This window comes from Orussus abietinus, unplaced genomic scaffold (assembly GCF_000612105.2).
Source record: "Orussus abietinus isolate OABI.00-Male unplaced genomic scaffold, Oabi_2.0 scaffold223, whole genome shotgun sequence".
Classification (NCBI taxonomy): Eukaryota; Metazoa; Arthropoda; class Insecta; order Hymenoptera; family Orussidae; genus Orussus; species Orussus abietinus.
The window spans coordinates 85059-104172 of NW_019394382.1; the positions used below are offsets into that span (position 1 = coordinate 85059).

Here is a 19114-nt window from a genome sequence, read left to right on the forward strand (position 1 = left end):
ATCCTACAGAGACAGAGCCAAGTATACATTAGACGTTCAAACTAGACCGACTTCGGTGACATCCTCCGATCTTAATTTTTCCCTTGTATTGTTATAAATCCTCCCGGTGCGCACACAAAGCGTGAACACTTTGTGCCACATTTTAACGCGGGTGGACGCGCGTATGAATCGTCGACTCGGGTACAATTCCCCTTTAAGACCTTCGATCATCTTCCGGGAAAGATGCCGGACAAGTTACTCATCCTGGGATTGCCGAAACGACCGGCTTCGAGATTCCTCCAGGTCCAAATCCCCAGGTTGACCTCGCTCGGGGAGGGAGAGGAGGGCAAAGAACGAGGCACCTGTCCTCGACGGGTGCCCCTTAGTGTACCAAGCTCTCCTAGGGGAACACCTTACGATACCTCGAGCTTTTTCCGCCCGCCGAGTTTTAAGTTCAAGGTGTACACCTTCCGGGAGGCGAACTTGTAAAGGTCACCTGTTCCTCCGTCGGTTCCTCGACACCCTGAGGTGGGTTTGTCGTCGCGTCGAATTGGACGCGCCTCGGGGGGCTTAAGGGGAAACGCGACCTCGAGGGAAGATACTTATCGGGACCAATTACGTCTAATTGGAATATTGATTTCCAAGTGGGAGGCCCGCGAATCGAGAAACGGCGTTTAGGCTCGCGTCGGAGCTGCTCTCTCGTTGCACATTCGGAGCTTTAAGGTGATACGAAAATGTATACACTCACAAAATAGTCAATATGTTTATGAAACCTTTCTTCAAATTGGGGGCCATCGTTTGAATACTTCCATTATGAGATTACGTAGGCCCTAAGGAAGAACGGGATGCTCATGAAATTTCATCCTTCGAGAAACAAGATTTGTATTTATCTCGGACGAGGGCCAAAGAAAGACGTTCTGTTTTTTTATTCCTCTTTTTATTCGAAAGATGAAATTTTACGAACATCGCTTTCTTCCTTGGGGCCTCCATAATCACGTGTTGAAGCTTCAGATAATTCGGTGCACTCGGTTTGGAGAAATGTTTACCGCGTGATTGGTCCTAACGAGAGTCTCTGAACTCACGAAATTTCAATTTCCAGTGGAAAATGTTTGTACTCATTCTATAGTAGAACCAAGAATCCATAATTTTCATATTTTCCTCCTCTTGAAAGCTTAGAATCTATAACGAAGATTATCATGACGTAGGCGTAACCACGTGGAACACATTTTTTTTCTTTTCTTTTGTATGATTGTTCCGACGCCCATTGGCCATCTTCTTGTTGCGTTAATTTTCGTTCGTAGTTATTTTGTACAAAGTCAGCTTAAAAGGGAGATATTGGTTCATCTCCGTTGTAACGGATGGGAGTGGAAGGAAATTTCCATTCGATTTTGCGAGCAGTCGGAAGCACGTCTCGCCAGGAAAAGAGACTACGGTATTGTGTTCTCGCTTGCTCGAGGGGAAGGATTCGATCGAATTAGTAGGCCGGATCTCCCCGAGCTGTCGATGCCCATTGTCGATTTTGTAAAAAAAGTCAATCGAGTCCATTCCATCGCTTGCTTTTCTCTCCTCTTTTACGTCGCAACCTCGATTGAATGTACTTTTTCTCGACGAATTCTTCTTCGTCGACTATATTTAACATTATACAATATTGTCAATAAGAAAAATCATATCGATTCCTTTTCGGGACCTGACCCTGTAAAACAGTTTTTTAGGCTAAACGAAACGCGCTTGTTCTGTAGATTGATATACTGAGAGCAAATATATATTGTTGACATACATATATATCGGTGCCTGAATTATATATAATTGCAAGAATAAGTTATTTCGTTGAGACGAACAATTGAGGTTAATTAAAGTTAATTGTTGATTGAAAGTAATTTTGTTCATTCAATCTGACATTCTTTTGAATGCATTTACTCGCAGGATTTTTTGTCAATGCATATTTCTTCGAGTCCAACTTTTCCCCCCAGGGTATATACATTCAATTTAATTTAGCACCTCTTTTACTAGATACCTCGAGGGATCAATCATTGATGACATTGATGACACCGCGTTCTCCGCTGCGTTAACGTCACTTGTTTTTGTGTTTAACGAGGAGTTATTTCAATATTCTTGAATTTATCAAAACGCTAAGCGCCGATTAGATCCTGGTTTTTAAATTAGAAACGTCATTCTAAATGTTGGACCAAATGGAAACAATCGGAACTGGCGCGTTATTTCCTTTCTCTTAAAAGATGGGAGAACGATTCAGGAACCAATAGGGAAGAGTTGAAACGTTCGTGGATAAAAAAGGAAAAAAGAAAAGGCATTACGCGTGAAATTACCGCCAGTACGTGTCCTTTTCGATAAAGGATTTCTAATCGATCCAATTTCAGGAGGCAACCCTGTTCCTCGAAAGAAGAGAGTTGCCTCCCGGTCGGGGGCGGAAGACAATGGCCGATGGGAAGTTTCCGTCGATTTGCATTCTTCGGCTTCCGGACAAGATTCTATTGCGAGACGTCTCGCCGGGAAAATGGCCACGACCGTCTCGATTGTTCTCGAAGGGAAGGATCGAATCGAATTATAGGTGGGTCGGGTTGGGCACGAGAGCTCTCGTGCTTAAATGAAATTGAAACGCCGATGCCCTCGGCAGTCCGCACATTCGTTAGGACGCCCGGGCCCCTCTTCTCTCGCCGGCATTTTGTCGATGTCACTTTTTATCCCTTTCCTCCGGTGCCCCCTCGGTTTTCCGTAATGGGAACACCGGTGCTACAGGTCTGTTATATCCAGGAGCTGTCGGCCCTCCATTGTTGATTCTTTGGGGGAGGTAAATCGAACAGACGCTATGACTACCCCTTCGGTTGGAAGAGGAATTTACGCGCTTAGCCGACTATTCTCTTTCGAGCGCTCCCCTCGATTACAATTGCATCCAGCTAATCGAATCGAGTCCTGGAATTTAAGGTGAAGTGAAATCCCCCCCCTCAAATCACCCGATTCGAATAAGACACTTTTCCTTTTTATTTATTTATTTATTTTCTTCTTTAAGGGTATTGTATCCAATTGTACGAAATTTCGACACATTACTTTATCCTGACATTTCTCCATGCATATTTTTGTCGTTAGTTCTATGGTATGAGTAAAGGGGTGAGTAATTCCCGACCCCTCTTAACATTATTATATGACACGTTATCACTATTTTTATAAATTTCATTATTTATATATGTTTACATATGATATCTCATTGAGGTATGGGTCGTTTATGAATATTTTATATGCGGTTTAATGATGCCAAAAGGTTGGATATCCCTACCTTAGTGATATTGGTGTGTCTTAAATTCCCGGTATAATCAAAAGCGTTCAGCAAATTCGAAGAGGTTAAGAATCACCGTTCCTGATGAACTTAACTCCAACCGGAGTTACAGGGTTCGCGGTTCCCTTAAATTTTTGGAACAGTATTTCGAGTCGCCAAAGGCTGCTGAGAAGCCAATTCTCCTTTTTGGCGACTTTTAACGAGTTTCTTTTTCGCTTCCGAAGGACGGAGGTAACCTCGCGCCCACTTCCGGACTCCGTTCAGTCGCGCTTCTCTTGTAACGGGAAAGATGGCGACGAAGACCAGCTTCCCGTTACGTGGTCGCGGACTCGCCGATCGATTTGCGTTCTTGCCTAGGCATCCTCTTCCTACTTCGATAGCCGATGTATATACCTTCGATAGCCGGCACGCGGGTACACGCGTATAGCTGGAGAAACCTGAAGAAATCCGAAGAAACGCGCCGCTAACTGTCCAGGAGAAGCGGAGACATCGATGCCGGGAAAATCGAGCGCAAAGACATACTTAAAATCACCTCGACTCCGTTCACCTTTTCGACGGAATTTCTCAATTAGAATGAACCTCTGCTATCTGATTAAAATGATAACTTAATGATAAGCAACGCAATTTACGTTGAGTTGCTTAACTTCGCTTAAGAAGATACGAAAGGCGCTGAGAAATTTAATCCAGGTTGATAAATTAAAATTCATCTGTACCTTTTTTGGTGGTAACGGTCCAGGAGAAGCGGAGACTTCGATGCCGGGAAAATCGAGCGCAAAGACAGTGACGGAAATACTTAAAACTGAGGGTGCAGAATCGTTTCAAACTTCACAACGTGAATGTTGGGGGCTATAAAGAAGGTCCTGATCCTCATAAAATATCCTTTTTTTATAACAAATATTAAAATTATCTCTGAACAAATTAAAGAAAAAAAAAAAAATTGAAATATGTGTTTCAGGACCTTCCTTAAACCCTCCATATCTATACTGTAAAGTGTGAATCGATTCAGTACACCCAGTTTGGAGAATAGTTCCATGAACGAAAAAACTTACACGCCACTTTCACATCACCTTGAGGCTTCTCTCGAAACGCCAAATTATCGTCGAGACTCGCGCATCCCCGGTATATTCTATTTTCTCATGTTTTACGTTCCACCGGCAAGGCTGGTGTCGTAAACGAGAACTATTACGCTGAATGTACATCCTCGGGGGATCTTATAATTGCGGAAAAAAAAGCCGGGCTCGGATCGAGAGCAGATCTTATTACACCGAGTGCCTCTTGTGAGACCGACGTCGATATGCGTGCGACATAGTAAAACCGATGGGGCTATTATTATTGGCGTTACAGTAACAATCGCCAATATTCTGGGCACATGTGTTGAGTTTTGCGGGCCCTCTGAATTTCCCCCCAGGCTTGCTTCTCGCCCGGTCGTAAAAATCGGCTACGGCGAAGAAAATGGCGGAGATATTCGCGCCTCCATCGGCGGGAACTCTTCGGAGTTCCCGAGACTCTTCGGGCACCTCGTGGGAAAGTTTGGTTATTAAGAAGCGACTAGCATCGCGATGGTTAGGGCCGTGCTCTCACGAGGAGCGAGCTCCTCCGTGGAACATTAGCTTCTTAGATACGGAGAGGGTCGGGGCCACGTAATGGCACGAAGGAACGAGAGGAATGGAATCGCTCCTCGTGCAGCGGCGTGCATCCTATACGCGTCTCTTTTCGCTCCTCGTGTATAGATACCCTTTCCCAGATAGAAATTCATGACTACCATATTATCATAAAAGTCGATTTACAAACAGTTTGCAGATTATTTCCCGCGTGAGATGCCTGCAATATATGTACGCGTATTACACAATAAATTGGAAGAATAATTCCAGCTCGCAGAGACGCGAAATGTCCACACCTCGGTAATCCGTAACGTGTTACAGCAAATTCCGTATTTAACAGGTTAAGGTGATGTGAAAGTGGCGTCGATGAGGTTTTGTTTATAAAAATTTTCTCGCAACTCGATTTACCGAATAGTATGAAACTTTAGAATGTGAATAGGGAGACTATAAGGAAGGTCCTGAAACTCATGGGATTTCAATTCTTTTTAAATTTGTTTATAGGTATTTTAAAAATTGTATATAAAAAATGAAATTTCCCGAGTTTCAGGACCTACCTTAGGGTTTCCATATTCACGGTTTAAAGTATGAAACGATTTGAAACACCCAGGAGGTAGAAAAGTTTTATGAACGATTGAGCTTTCGCATGCCATTTTCACATCCCCTTAAGCTGCATTAAGTTGGAGTACGCACATCGCAGATTTAAATGACCCTTACTGGATCGTTTTGCACCATTTTGCACGGTTAACAACCAACTTAATACAGCTACACGATTGCTCACATGCAGCACATACCGAATTCGAATCTCGCAAACGCGAAGGGATTATTCCGGATTACAGATCCCATCTGCATAACCTTCGTATACGGATTACGAGACTACGAGTTGGTGCATGACATAAAGCTAAATCATAACATTGATGAATTAACTAATAAATCAATTAATTGACATATTTAACATTGGTACTCCCATTCGTGAATTCCTGACTACTCACGGTATCAACTTGAAAACCGAAAAGCGGTTTTACTTTATGGAAAAATCGCTCGACATGGGCGTAAAACTTCCGATAAAATCTCTCCTCGATTCGCTGGTTCGAAAGCGTTGTTTTAGAACTGGAACTACCGTGGACAGGATATGTCGTCAAAGCGTATCAAAAAAGAATATTGAACGACGCGCTACGACTACCATCTGTACAACCTTCCTTTACGAGACTGCAGATAAATCCAGGAGATAAAGCTAAATCTTGACATTAATTACCCAATTAATCGATTAATTGACGTCCTAGGGAAGCACAGTTATTCAGAAGCGGTACATTCTTGACCGGTTAGGGAATAAACTCCAAATATGAACGGCGCTTTTACTGGATATGCGAAAACCGCTCGACGGGGACTTTGGACGTGATCGCTCCTCTATTTTATTAGTTGCTTCCCAAACATTGGTTTAAGAGGATATGAAAGGCGCTAAGAAATTTAATCGACGTCGCTAAAGTGAAATTCATCTATACCCTTTTTGGTGGTAATGCCGTTTTGAGTACTCAAACGAGAACATAAGCTGGCGCGTCCCATTACGGACATTTATATTTATTTTAAAGTCTTTTACAGTCTACGTTGAGAATTATACCAACTGAAGGGTTCTATATGTCATTTTGGTAAAGTAAGGATAAAGAGATGTCGATGTAAAACTGTCGAAACCCCGTGAATTCAGTATTCCAACGACTGTTTAGGACCAACGTCGCCATCTGTGACTTTTAGCTGCAACTAAATGGTTCCTCTAAAAACACGTGTCAGCCACAGGACAAGCCAGCATTTTCTCGCAATCGTTGGTGAATGTATTTTCCACATTTTCCCATCTGACTCTGTAATATTCCATTTCTATGGCACTCTAAATTGTTCGAGCTAGGTCCTGAAACCCTTCATTTTCTATTCTGAGCCTCCAGGGAGCGTAAAACATCGAAAACGCGCCCGGACCCCATCATGTTGGTTCAAGTCTATGATAAGTAAATAAATAATAAAAAATGAAATTTCATTAGTCTCAGGAAGTTCTATAGGGCCTCCATATTCACCTGGCAAAGTTTCAAACTAATCGGTACCCCCTATCCGGAGAATACTTTCCCGATGATTTGACTTCTCAGATATAAATAGGCAGACTCTTTCATATCCTCTCTTAAACCTCGAATAACAGTGGACAGGATATTTCCCCGAAGTCTGTCCGTAAAAAAGACCGTCGGGCGACACGTGTACGCGAAATTTGAGGAGTTCCATCGTTAAGGGTGCACCGATCGGCGGCGATCGATGGGCAACAAAAAGAGCCTCGGTTGGAAGTCCCTGGCGCAGTGTAGGCGGCTATTATTAGAGCACGGTTACCTCTCCGGAGTTCCAGTTCTGCTCGTCGAGGGATCGACGGTACGAGTGGCTCCCGTTCCGCTCCTTTCATCCCTTTAACTCGGGAGCCTCTCGACTGTTCAGGATTTCCCGGACGGAGTTCCGCTCGGACCCCGACTAAGAGGGAGGCTCTCGGGACTCGTCCGGTAACGCATCGGGGGAACTAATTGGGTTTCCCCTGCGCCGCGATCCCGGCTAATCACTTGACAAATTTATTCCTTATTACGGAATATTAAGGAAAATATTACCCCAGCCCCGTGGGCTCCTGTAGCGGTAGCCGGCTATACGCCTATATATAAAGGGGATGTGAAAGTACGTCCCTAAAGCTAGCAGTGTAACCGTATAAATCATGCACCTAAATTTATTGCTTTTTTATTGCTTATTTATTACACAAATTTGAAGTTTATTGCTCCAGTCGTTTTCAAAAAATCAGGGGCTATGCCAGCTTTAACATTAAGCTGGCCGGGCCACCTGACATTTTGTGTGAAATTATAAAAATTAAGTGGTGCAAAATGTAGGAAAAATGTATTGCTTATTTATTGCTCAATTTACAATTTCACTGCTCCACCCCTTGAGTCCAAAACTACCCCCTTCACATATACGTGAACTGCCTGTTCTTTCTGACTGGCAGAAATACATTTTTAAAAACTAAAATTACTTCTCGGGTCAAGCAATAAAATCCTGCACCGTGGCAGAATTTACTTATTTTGTTTAATTTCACACAAAACGTCAGGTGGCGATGCCAGCTTAATTGTTAAAGCTGGCATAGCCACTGATTTTTTTTAAAACGGCTGGAGCAATAAAATTCAAATTTGTGTAATAAATAAGCAATAAAGAAAGCAATAAATTTTGGTGCATGATTTATGCGGTTATGCTGACGTGGCGCTGCTAGCTTTATGGACGTTGTGAAAGTGGCATCCGAAAGCTCAATCGTTCATAAAACTTTTCTACTAACTGGGTGCCATGGATTAAAAAACCTTCTATGCGTGAAGATTACATTCGAGGGATTTTTTTTCTACGGGCGAAAAAATGAAGCTTCATATACGTTTTATGATTTTCCGCGATGCTTCCAACGCCCGGCCGGGTTTTCAAAGATGTCGGCCTCTTTCATTCGCAATTGCGCCATTCCGTTTTCTTGCTCTCGCGGTACTCGCGAGTAAATGAAATCATTGGCGTGGATTTCGGGATCAGAATAATGGGAACTCGAGGCGTCCGGAGTTTCGGGTTTTATGGGGTTTGCACGGTGGACCGGCAACGTAAACGAATCTCTGCCGGCACGAGCGAAGTTCGAAGAGCTCGTTTAGCTTTTTTGCTCGGTCTCGTTCCATTTCGCCCGGCTCGCTCCACTTTTCCACGCGTCCGCCCACGCCGGCTCGGCGTCCCGGCAAAAATCGAGGTCCCGATCCGCGTAAGGCGCGTAAACTCTTGGAAATGTCACTCGAACTTCCCACACCTTCCCCCGGGCGTCTTTTCATACGCCAAGACGTGTCGCGAATGGGAACGGGAGCTTCCATGCCTCGACGAGAGTCTTCTCCTTGGAAATGTCGCCGACCGAACTCGCGCGAAAACGTCGCTCTCGCTCTCTTCACCTTTCGCCCCCGAGAGAACCGAGATATATCTCGAGACGAAATCCTACAAAAGTACCGTCAAGATTCGGTCATACAGAGCTCACTCGTAACCATCTAATTCCGAAAACAAATCCAATTCACTGTGATGAATGTAATAGCCAAATGACGGTATAACACATAATCTCTGAATGTAAAAAATATAAAATAGCAAGAAAAGGCTTCGAAATACCCAACTTAATTACCAAAGCTCTCGGTAACCCACAAGAAGTTAACAACAACAAAGAAAATAACACTAATGTTCCTAAAAGACATTAACCTCTTACGCGAATTGTAAAGACTAACCATCGTTATTTACTCACCTACGTATTTTTATTTAAGCGAACGATGTGTCGCTAATAACCAAAGCAGTTGATGCGACGTTAAATAATAATTAAAAAAATGTTAACAAAACACTAATGACCGAGATATATCTCGAGACGAAATCCTACAAAAGTGCCGTCAAGATTCGGTCATACAAAGCTCACTCATAACCATCTAATTCCGAAAACAAATCCAATTCACTGTGATGAATGTAACAATCAAATGAGGGTACAACACATAATCTCTGAATGTAAAATATATGAAAAATATATATATATAAAATAGGAAGAAAAGCCTTTTAAAATACCAAACTTTTACCAAAGTGGTCGGTTACCCATAAGAAGTTAACAAACGTGTTTTTTTGTAGGTATTTTAAAAAATAGTTTGAAACTTTACAACGTGAATAGGAAGACTAGAAGGAAGGTCCTGAAACTCATGAAATTTCAATTCTTTTCTAATTTGTTTGTAGGTATTTTAAAAATAGTTTATAAGAAATTAAATTTCCCGAGTTTCAGGACCTACCTTAGGGTCTCCATATTCACGTTTTAAAGTGTGAAACGATTTGAGACACCCAGTTCGTAGAAAAGTTTTATGAACGATTGAGCTTTCGGATGCCACTTTCACATCCCCTTAATTCGCGTTTTCGGGCAACTCGAGGTCCATTGCTCGTGTCCCTCGAATCTCGGCTGGAAAGGCTAGGACTCCTAGCTACGAACACGCAAGACCCGCGTTAGTGGAGTTATGGGAATGTCGCTCGTTAGCAACTCGGAGGAAGGTGCCCGAGGTTGTCTCCCCAGCGAGAAAGTGCCCCAGGATTAGCCCGTCGTTCACAATGGCCGATTTCTTTTCCGAATCCTTGCCGATCGCCCTGCTCTTCCGGTCTGGTCGTCCTTTGTCGCGCGAGTAGTGCCCAATTTTGGCAACGTTTGTTCGCGACACTATTGTACTTTCCCTGAGATTCTCAGCCTCGAATCCCGTTAATAAACAACATGTCAACCAAGGTGCTCGAAATTTAACCCAGTATAATTTAAAATCCCTGAAAGTGTCTTATGCTCTTCCATGCTAAAACGACGGGAATACGAGGTCTCGGCGTAAAAATTTAATTCACCTGGAAATCACAGATGGCGCAGGGGGTCCCTCTGCAGTCAACCAGGGCCTCGGAAAGCATGAACCCGGAGGAATTCTGGGGTTTACTTCGATTTCTTTATCATTATTGTGGGAAAACCACAGGTGGAGTATGCCATTTAGGACAATATCATTCGACACAGCTGTCGATATAAAATATAAAAAATATATCGTCGATATAATATTAAAAAAAAACCAACGTCGGCAGCGTAGGTATTTAGAAGAATTCTTTCTTCTTTATCAACGTCGACCAAGTTCCTCCACGTGTTTCACTTCACCTTAATTGGGACCGACGAGGATGATTCCATCTCCGGGAGATCCGAAGGTCCCTTTAAACGGGATCACGAGCTTCTCGTTTGCTCGTTTCCGCGAGACCGATTTGCGATCGATGGCTCGATTTCTTCTCTTTCCTGTGCGAGGGGGTGGCGTCGGAAGGCGTCTCTCTCTCTCTCTCCCTCTCTCCACGTGGACTGCCGGTCGCCGAGCGTGGACGGAAATCGAAACGAGATTGCCAGGCGCCGGCGAGGGGCGCCTCGATAACGAGGCGTCGCAGCTGCAACTGCGGCTGATAAGCGATCCGAAGTCGCGGTCATAAGCTGTACCGTTAAAAAATGTCACAATTTTATAACATTCTTTGCAAGTTTTGTTCATGGTATACTCACTTTTTCCAAGTCTTGTTCGTCATACACTGTTTCCATAAGATTTTATTTGGGCGGATTTAAAGGGAATTCTTTGCAAGTTTCGTTCATGGTATACTCACTTTTTGCAAGCCTTGCTCGTCATACGCTGTTTCCATAAGATTTTGTTTGTACGGATTTAAAGGAAATTATTTTTTTTTATTATTTAAATCTAGGCGCCCTCGAACGCTCTTCTTTGTCGCGACTTCTCGCCTGGATTTCTCCACGGTTTGCGGATATCTTTCCGCTCGAAGGACGCGAGGAAGAATGGCGCCCTCCCTATTTCGCCTTTTCTCCTTTTCCTACGTAAGAAGAGAGCAGCCGGTCGCTGTCGGGGAAGAAAATTGAAAATAATTGGATGCACGCGTTAAGAATTATCCCGAGACTCGGGGAGCATCGCCGGCGACTCGAGTAATCGTAGAGCCAAGTAACCGGGCGGAAAAATAATTACGGCCGCCCCTCCCCCGCGACCTCAAATTATTACTCATTACTTACCGTCTATACGCTCCAGTGAAAGCTTTCCCTCGATTCTCCGCTATTCCGAATTTCTAGCTCCTCCTGATCGGTCCTCCCGAATTCAGAGTACCGGGCTTAACTCAGGGCATCGGCGGGAAATTATTCCACGGAATAAAAAACAAAAAAAAAGAAGAAGAAAAAGGAAACGCTTGGAAAGTACCGGATAATCGATCCATGCCATGATGCGAGCGTATGAAATTTATTGCCGGACGGAAACTGCCCGTGGAAAATGGAAGGAACGTTCCACGGAATGGAAATGTCGAATTAAGGTTGATTGACGATTCCTTTGACTCGACCATGGTTTTTCATCTTTAGCGCAAATTTATTATCTATGGTGCTTGCTTTTACTCGCGATAACGTTCGCATATCTTATGCGGTAAGGGGATCCCGTGTGTATTTTTTGGAAAAGTCATACGCACGTCAACGTTTTATCTTTAAAACGAGCCCTCGATTGAGCTCGATCGGGGGAGAAATACGATCAAAATCGTTGTCGATCAAAACAGTTTGTCGGGCGGTTGTTGTATGAATGAATTAATTGTTTTTGCCGTTGTTCTGCCCGGCTAGTATGTCGGGCAGTTGTATGAATGAATTAATTGTTTTTGCCGTTGTTCTGCCCGGCTAGTATGTCGGGCAGTTGTATGAATGAATGAATTGTTTTTTCAACTAGAATTGCAAAATGGGATATTCATGCAACTGCTCACGTGAAAGAAGAACCGTACCCGAATAAAGTGAGACTCCTCGCGAAGGAAACAAAACTTGAATTAATTATAATATTAAATTGATGAATGACTTATTGAGTTTTGTCAGCTCTTAACGGGTGAATACTCGTAACAGATGCAGAAGCGACGGTGAAGGAGGCTGTGTGCGGAAAATCCCGCGGAAATAGGGAAAGGAAAATCGCTCTGATTTTTGGCTAGAAAGCCAAACGAAACGGAAGTCGGCGGAACGATGTTATACGGTCGGCCGTGTGTCTTCACTGTCGGCGTATTTGCACAGTTCGGGGGAAACGTCGCTAAAGGACGACTTTGCTCGCGTAGCGCTTCTCGTGGAACGACTCGGGGGCGCGTGCTCAAGAGCTTTGCAAGCTCACTGAATTTCTATACACACTCGAGCGGCTCCGTACTTGGACTTGGCGAACCTGCACAACTAGGCCCCTCTTATGCACTTCACCTTACCGTCGCGCGTTAGAGTCTTCCCACAGTCTGCAGGGGGGAAAAAAAAAGAAAAGAAAAAAAAAAGAGAACACCCCCTTTTCCACTCATTTTTTATTCTCTCGCTATCCAAGCGGGAAACGCGTTCGCGTCTCGTGCATTTCTCTTCGGGCAATTTATTAGATACACTGCCGTTTTCCTCGATATTTCAGGCACCATTGTTATCACTAATTTATTATTATAATTAACCTAATAATAATTAACCTTAAGGTGATACGAAAGGTTCATTCTATACACATCAAAACATGAAGATATTTATTAAACATTTCCGCGTGCACCGAATTATTTGAAACTTTAACACGTGATTATGGAGGCAATAAGGAAGGACGCGATATTCGCGAAATTCCATTTATCGAAAGAAATTGATTACTTATCGGTACCCCTAATATCTCTTTGGTTTTTATTCCGAGTGCCGCTGTTTCTGGTTTAACTGTAGATTTGCTTTCGAAGATGTTGGAAATATAAACATTTTAAGCAAGGTGGAGGTGTTTTGAGAGGGATTGGTCAGGTCGTTATCAGGCCCTCTCATCGTCCTGATAAGGCGGAATTCTCATGGTCTTCGAAATATAAACATAATAAATGATAAACATTTTAAGCAAGGTGGAGGTGTTTTGAGAGGGATTGGTCAGGTCCTGATCAGGCCCTCTCATCGTCCTGATAAGGCGGAATCCTCGTGGTCTTCGAAATATAAACATAATAAATGATAAACATTTTAAGCAAGGTGGAAGTATAAGCATTTTAAGCAAGGTGGAAATGTAAACATTTTAAGCAAGGTGGAGGTGTTTTGAGAGGGACTGGTCAGGTCCTGATCAGGTCCTCTCATCGTCCTGATAAGGCGGAATCCTCGTGGTCTTCGGATTCCGCCTTATCAGGTCTGCGACGAAACGGTGGAAACGTTGCGTCTATGTGACACTTGAGATGTCGACGTCTCGGGTTTATCGGTGGCTCTCCTTATCACCTCGCAAAGGCGAGGATACATCGCGAGGAAGGGTTACGCGACATACAAGATTCTAGCTACGTCGGTCGGTTCTGCACAGAAGAGTGGCAAAAAATGTATTCATAAATAAATCCCGGACCCACCTGACCCGTAATCGTCCCTTAACAATAGCTGGATTTGGAATTGAAATAGGTATATTCGAGTAAATTGGACCCATTAGCATAAAACCAAAATCCCGCGGCGCCTCTGGCTCGCTCGCCTCGGCGATAGAAATCCGTAAAAATCTGGAAACGTAATGAAATTTGCATACATAATCTACCGGCGTCCCCGTTAACTGCCGTTAGATCATATTCCCACATTGCTATTCAGACAGGTAGCACTTTCCTGGCTTTTAATCGGCCCCAGGATATGCAGCATCCGATGCGCGAATGCAATTCCCTCTCCAGGTATTGCGGAGGTCAGGGTCTGGGGCCATTCCGGATTCTCCGGGTCTCCCGAGTCGAAATGTTGAACCCACTTAGGACCTCTGGCTGCAGAATTTAAATGAGTTTCGAGATTGTTTAGAGAAGAGAACTGCTGCCCACTTTATACCCTGAAAGTGGTAGACATTGCCGTTCCTTCTACTTGTAAGCCTACAGTAGCACCTAATTCACATTTTGTGGAAGGTCGAAAGCAGAATTTAAGGCGATATGAAAGGGTCATTCTTTATACATACATGTATGTATGTGTATGTACATATAACGTGAAAATATTTATAAAACTTTTCTCCAAACTGGGTGCACCGAATAATTTGAAACATGAACACGTGATTGTGGAGGCCCTAAAGAAGAACGCGATGCTCGTAAAATTTCATTCTTCACGAAAAAAAAAAAAAAAAAATATGTGATGTTGGTTCTAGCCTAGACTAAATAAAAAGAATATTTTTGTTGAAAATGAAATTTCACGAATATTTGCGCTCTTCCTTAGGGCCTCCGTAATCACGTGTTAAAGTTTGGGATAATTCAATGCACCCGGTTTGGAGAAAAGTTTTATAAATATTCTCACGTTTTGATATATATAGAACGACCCTTTCATATCACCTTAACCCTTTCACCGGTAAGTCCTTTGGGCGTATGGGCGACTTTCATCAGGGCGTACAAGCGATATTGGACCAAACGTCGGACGCACTTACGGGTCCATAGTGCTGAAAGGGTTAATGAGCGAAATAGGACACTTAGATACCGCAGTTTCCAAGCAGGGCCAAAATTTCGACTCGCCCTTGAATTTCCGATTTTCGGTTTCCTACACCTTACACGACATTCAGGAAGCCGCGCCTTGGAGTCCAGTCAAAGAGAATGCAGATCTCGAAAGTGCGAGGAAGCGAGCGTCGGAAGTGTGAACGGTGAGAGTGCGGAGAAGAAAGCGAGTTTCCGAAAGACCCGGTGGGTCCCTGGAGGCATCGGGGTCCCTCGGGACACTTCCCGGCATCCTCTGGAACGAGATTCCGGATGCCGAGGAGATAGGACCCAGAGGCCAGCTCCGGATGGGAAGGGAGACCTCGAGAGGGAGCGGCTCGGCGAGATGCCGAGGAACGAGAAGACCTAGGGGGAACTTCTCGAGAGGACGGCGGGGAGGTGGTCGAGGATGGAGGAGAACTCCAGGCAGGAGCCCCTAGGGCGAGAGGACGCCACCTCCCTGTGAAGTCCCTCGAGGAGGATGCACAAGCACACCAGCCAGCTGCGATCTCCCGGAACCGCCGCCCCCGGCCGCGGCCCCGTCCGGAGGTGGAACAGCTTCCACGGGGGCGGCGGCGGGGTCAACTTCGGGGACCCCAGCGGGGCCAACGGCGCCCTGAGGGCCGCCCAGGAGCCCTTCAGGGCAGTGCCCAAGGCCGTCCAGGCGTTGCGCAGCGAGAGCGTCGACAGGGGACGCCGCATCCAGCCGCCCCCGGCCCCCGCCTTCCCCAGGAGGCGCTTCTCCGTATGGTGAGGCTTCCTTTTTTACCCGGGCATTCCGTGTCCCGGATGGTCCCAGGGACCTTATCGCCTCGAGGTGATACGAAAGTGCCTTCCGAGGTGTCTCGTTCACGTAACTTCTACGAACTGGACGGGTTGCGAATCCTTCGAGTTCTACCGCGCAAATGTGGAGGCCCCTGAGGAAGGTCCGACGTTCGCGAAATTTCATTTTTCATCGTTTCTTTACGAACGTTTCCAAGGTCGCGTTAAAACCAGGAACTTCTTTAGGACCTCCATATTCGCGGAGGGAAATTTCAAGCGATGCCTGTACTCGCAGTTTTGTTTTGTTTCCCCAAGTGTGGAGAACGAGACTTCTCGGAGGCTCCACGCAGAAGAATGTTCGGGTGAATCAATTCAATTTCGGATAATTCGGTCACAGAATATGGTTATTGTACGGACAACAAAGTCGGCTAAATTCTTTGGTTAACAATTTATGGTTAATTAAATTAAGCATTTTGGTATAAGTGATTAACTCAACCAAGGCGCTTTCTGAAATCAACCAAATTCGGTCAATTAAACGACTCTGTTCTATTTCTCATCGCCTTTCATATATCATCTTAACAATATGGACATCCGTATCGTTTGTCAGGCGGGATCAAAACCACCGAAGAAGACGTCAACGTGCAATGTCCGAAGCGCGGAAATATCTCCCTGAATCTTGCATCTTCTCGGAGGTTTGTCGATATTTGTTACCGTGGGCCGGAAAGTCGGTAGACATTTTCCGGCCAGAGTAGCCGACTATTTGGGGCGTGCGACTTCCGTTTGTCGTTCTTTGATGCCGCCTCGTTTTCCAAAGAACTTTGAAAGGGCCGAGGACGCCATTTGCAAACGAGCCACGCGACGAGAAAGAACGTCCGGGTGGAGGTATCTAGGGCAGGGTGGAGGGCTTTTCGGAAGATTCGTGGGGGGTCCCTGGAAATCCAGATCGCATCGATCTCCGAATACATCCCTCCGAATTGGACCTCTTTGAAGTAAGCCGTTAAGGTGAAGTGAAATCCCCCTTCAAATCAGTCGATTCTAATACAACACTTTTTTTTAAAGGGTATCAGACCAAACTAACCGAAACTTTGACACATCACTCCTGATCATCTAAGAATTGTCCCGACACATTCGAAATTTGGATTTTTTAAACAAATTTTTTAACAGCCCATACCAGAACTAAAATGGCGTCGAGCTCTCATATTTCGATCGATATACAATTATCGAAGGCTCTGATATGAGAATCGAAAGGGTCAGGACAATTTTACGACAATTAAGAACACTCTGGTAATCGATAAACTCGCATTTGAATGGGATAAAGGCAAAAAAAGTGTTGTATGCGCTTCTGTGCGAAAACGATGGGAATACGAGGTCTCGGAGTGAAAATTTAATTGACCTGGAAATCACAGATGGCGCAGGGGGTCCCTCTGCAGTAAATTAGGGCTCCAGAAAGCAGGAATTCAGAGGATTTCTGGAGTTTTGCTTCGATTTCTTGATATTTATTGTACGGAAACGACAGGTGGAGTATGCCATTTGGTACGATATCCAATATAATTCGACACGGCTGTCAATATAAAAACCAATGTCGGCAACGTAGGCATTTAGAAAAATCTTCTTTGTCGACGTCGATCAAGCTCCTCGACGCGTTTCACTTCACCTCAAACCGCATTTGTCCTGGGATAATTCGGCGTGTCTTTCGTGGAACAATCGGTCTACCAACGAGATAAACCTCGATAAACGCCTCCGAGCGACCCGACCTGTCCTTTAATTATCGATTCGCTGTTTTAGCTACTAGCGTGGAAGCGTGATTAAATCGTTATACCCTGTGGCCTATATATTTGCGAGGGAATTGCTGTGGCGAAGCTGGTCACCCGACCTACGTGTTACACCTAGTAGGGACCGCTTTTATCCCACGTTTTTCATGAACGGAAATAAGGGGTTGAAAGGTGACGCTTCTTACGTGGGCTTACGGACGTCATTGATATACGTTACGTATTATTACGTAGGAATAATACCGCGGTTGCTATTGTTAAGGTGAAGTGAAACCCCCCCTTCAAATCAGTCGATTCGAATAAAACACTTTTTCTTCCTAAGGGTATTGGTCCAAACTGTTCGAAACTTTGACACGTGACTCGTGATCATCTAAAAATTGTCCTGACACATTCAAAATATGGCTTTTGAAAAGAAAAAAAAAAAAAAACACTAACTTAGTCCAGACCAGAATCAAAATGGCGTCGAGCTCACATATTTCGATCTATATACAATTATCGAAGGCTCTGATATGAGATAGAGGATTAAGACAATTTGACCACAATTTAGAACACTCTGGTAGTCGATAAACTCCCACCTTCTAATTCTTTCTCACCTCCTCGTCTAATTGTCGGCGTGAAGTGATCACTTCCTAGTGATTGTACGGTTACCACTTAAAAAAATGCTATTTCGAGAAGAACTCTATCGGCCGAAGAAACAAGATTTTAGCGACCCTCCAGTCTCAGGAGGCCCCATAAAAGAAATTACCGGAAGCCTTAAAACGATATGAAAGTGGCATCCGAGGGGTCAATGGCTAATGAAACTTTTCTGCAAATCGAATGTACCGAACCGTTTGAAGTTTCGCCACGTAAATATGAAAACATGAGAAACGACTGAAAACGAATTAAAAAATGAAAATCCATGGGTGTCAGAACCTTTCTTAGGGCTTCCGTATTGACATAGTGAGATTTCAAACGACTCGATGCACTCAGTTCGGAGAAAAGTTTCATAAGACCCCTCAAACGCTACTTTAATATCGCCTTAATAAATTCTTTCCCGCTACTGGATAAAGATGGTCCCTTTATCTCTTCTCGATTTCGCCGTCGTACTATCTAGGAAGAGAAAAGGTAACGATATCCCGCATATTAAACGAAAATTTCTCTATTTATGTTGCAGCTTCGGCAAGCGGACGGGCGGGAGCGCCAGGAGACCCAACGAATGCTTCGTCCTGGAGCCCTCCGAGATGATCGTTGTGAGTAGACCTTAAAGTGGCCAGAGCGTAATTCCCGCGGACGCGCGGGTATCTTTTCTGTAATGGAGCGTTCCACGGCGATGCACCGTGCATTCCCGTATCGTGCACCGCTCACCATGGACGCTGCACCGAACGCCTTGCGTCGTGCATGGCGTACCTTGTCCGGTGCAGCGCGCATCATGCGTGGTGCACTATATAAATATATATATAGAGAGAAAGAGAGGTGCGCAATGCACCTTATTCATCTGGTAAGATTTGGAACAAATTGCTACACCCTCTTCGAAGAATACATTAACGAAAAACTGACCTCCGATGTCACTTTGATATCACCTTAAAACGTCAAATTTATAGTTATACCGCAACCATACGTACTAGAAGTGCTTTTCTGCATATCTTTACGGTGCAACGCCACTAATTCATAGTTGAAGTTTGTAAAATGAGATGAACCGTCGTAATCATCTCGCAAGGTGTTGTAACTTTCGTAAGGGCGCGGACGCCCCG

General features: G+C 44.4%; 1 protein-coding gene across 12 annotated transcripts in view; it reads left to right on the forward strand.

Annotated features, from left to right (window-relative positions):
- LOC105702741 (rap guanine nucleotide exchange factor 6) overlaps positions 1-19114 on the forward strand; it is a 142432-nt gene that overhangs the window by 81304 nt on the left and 42014 nt on the right. For 9 of the 12 annotated variants that reach the window (XM_012430544.2, XM_012430549.1, XM_012430552.1 and 6 more), the window contains one exon: positions 18538-18613. In XM_012430544.2, the coding sequence (XP_012285967.1) occupies positions 18538-18613 (76 nt within the window). Of the gene's footprint in view, positions 1-14644; positions 15604-18537; positions 18614-19114 lie in introns of those variants that run through there. The other 3 variants (XM_023432097.1, XM_023432098.1, XM_023432099.1) reach the window with 3 other exon arrangements.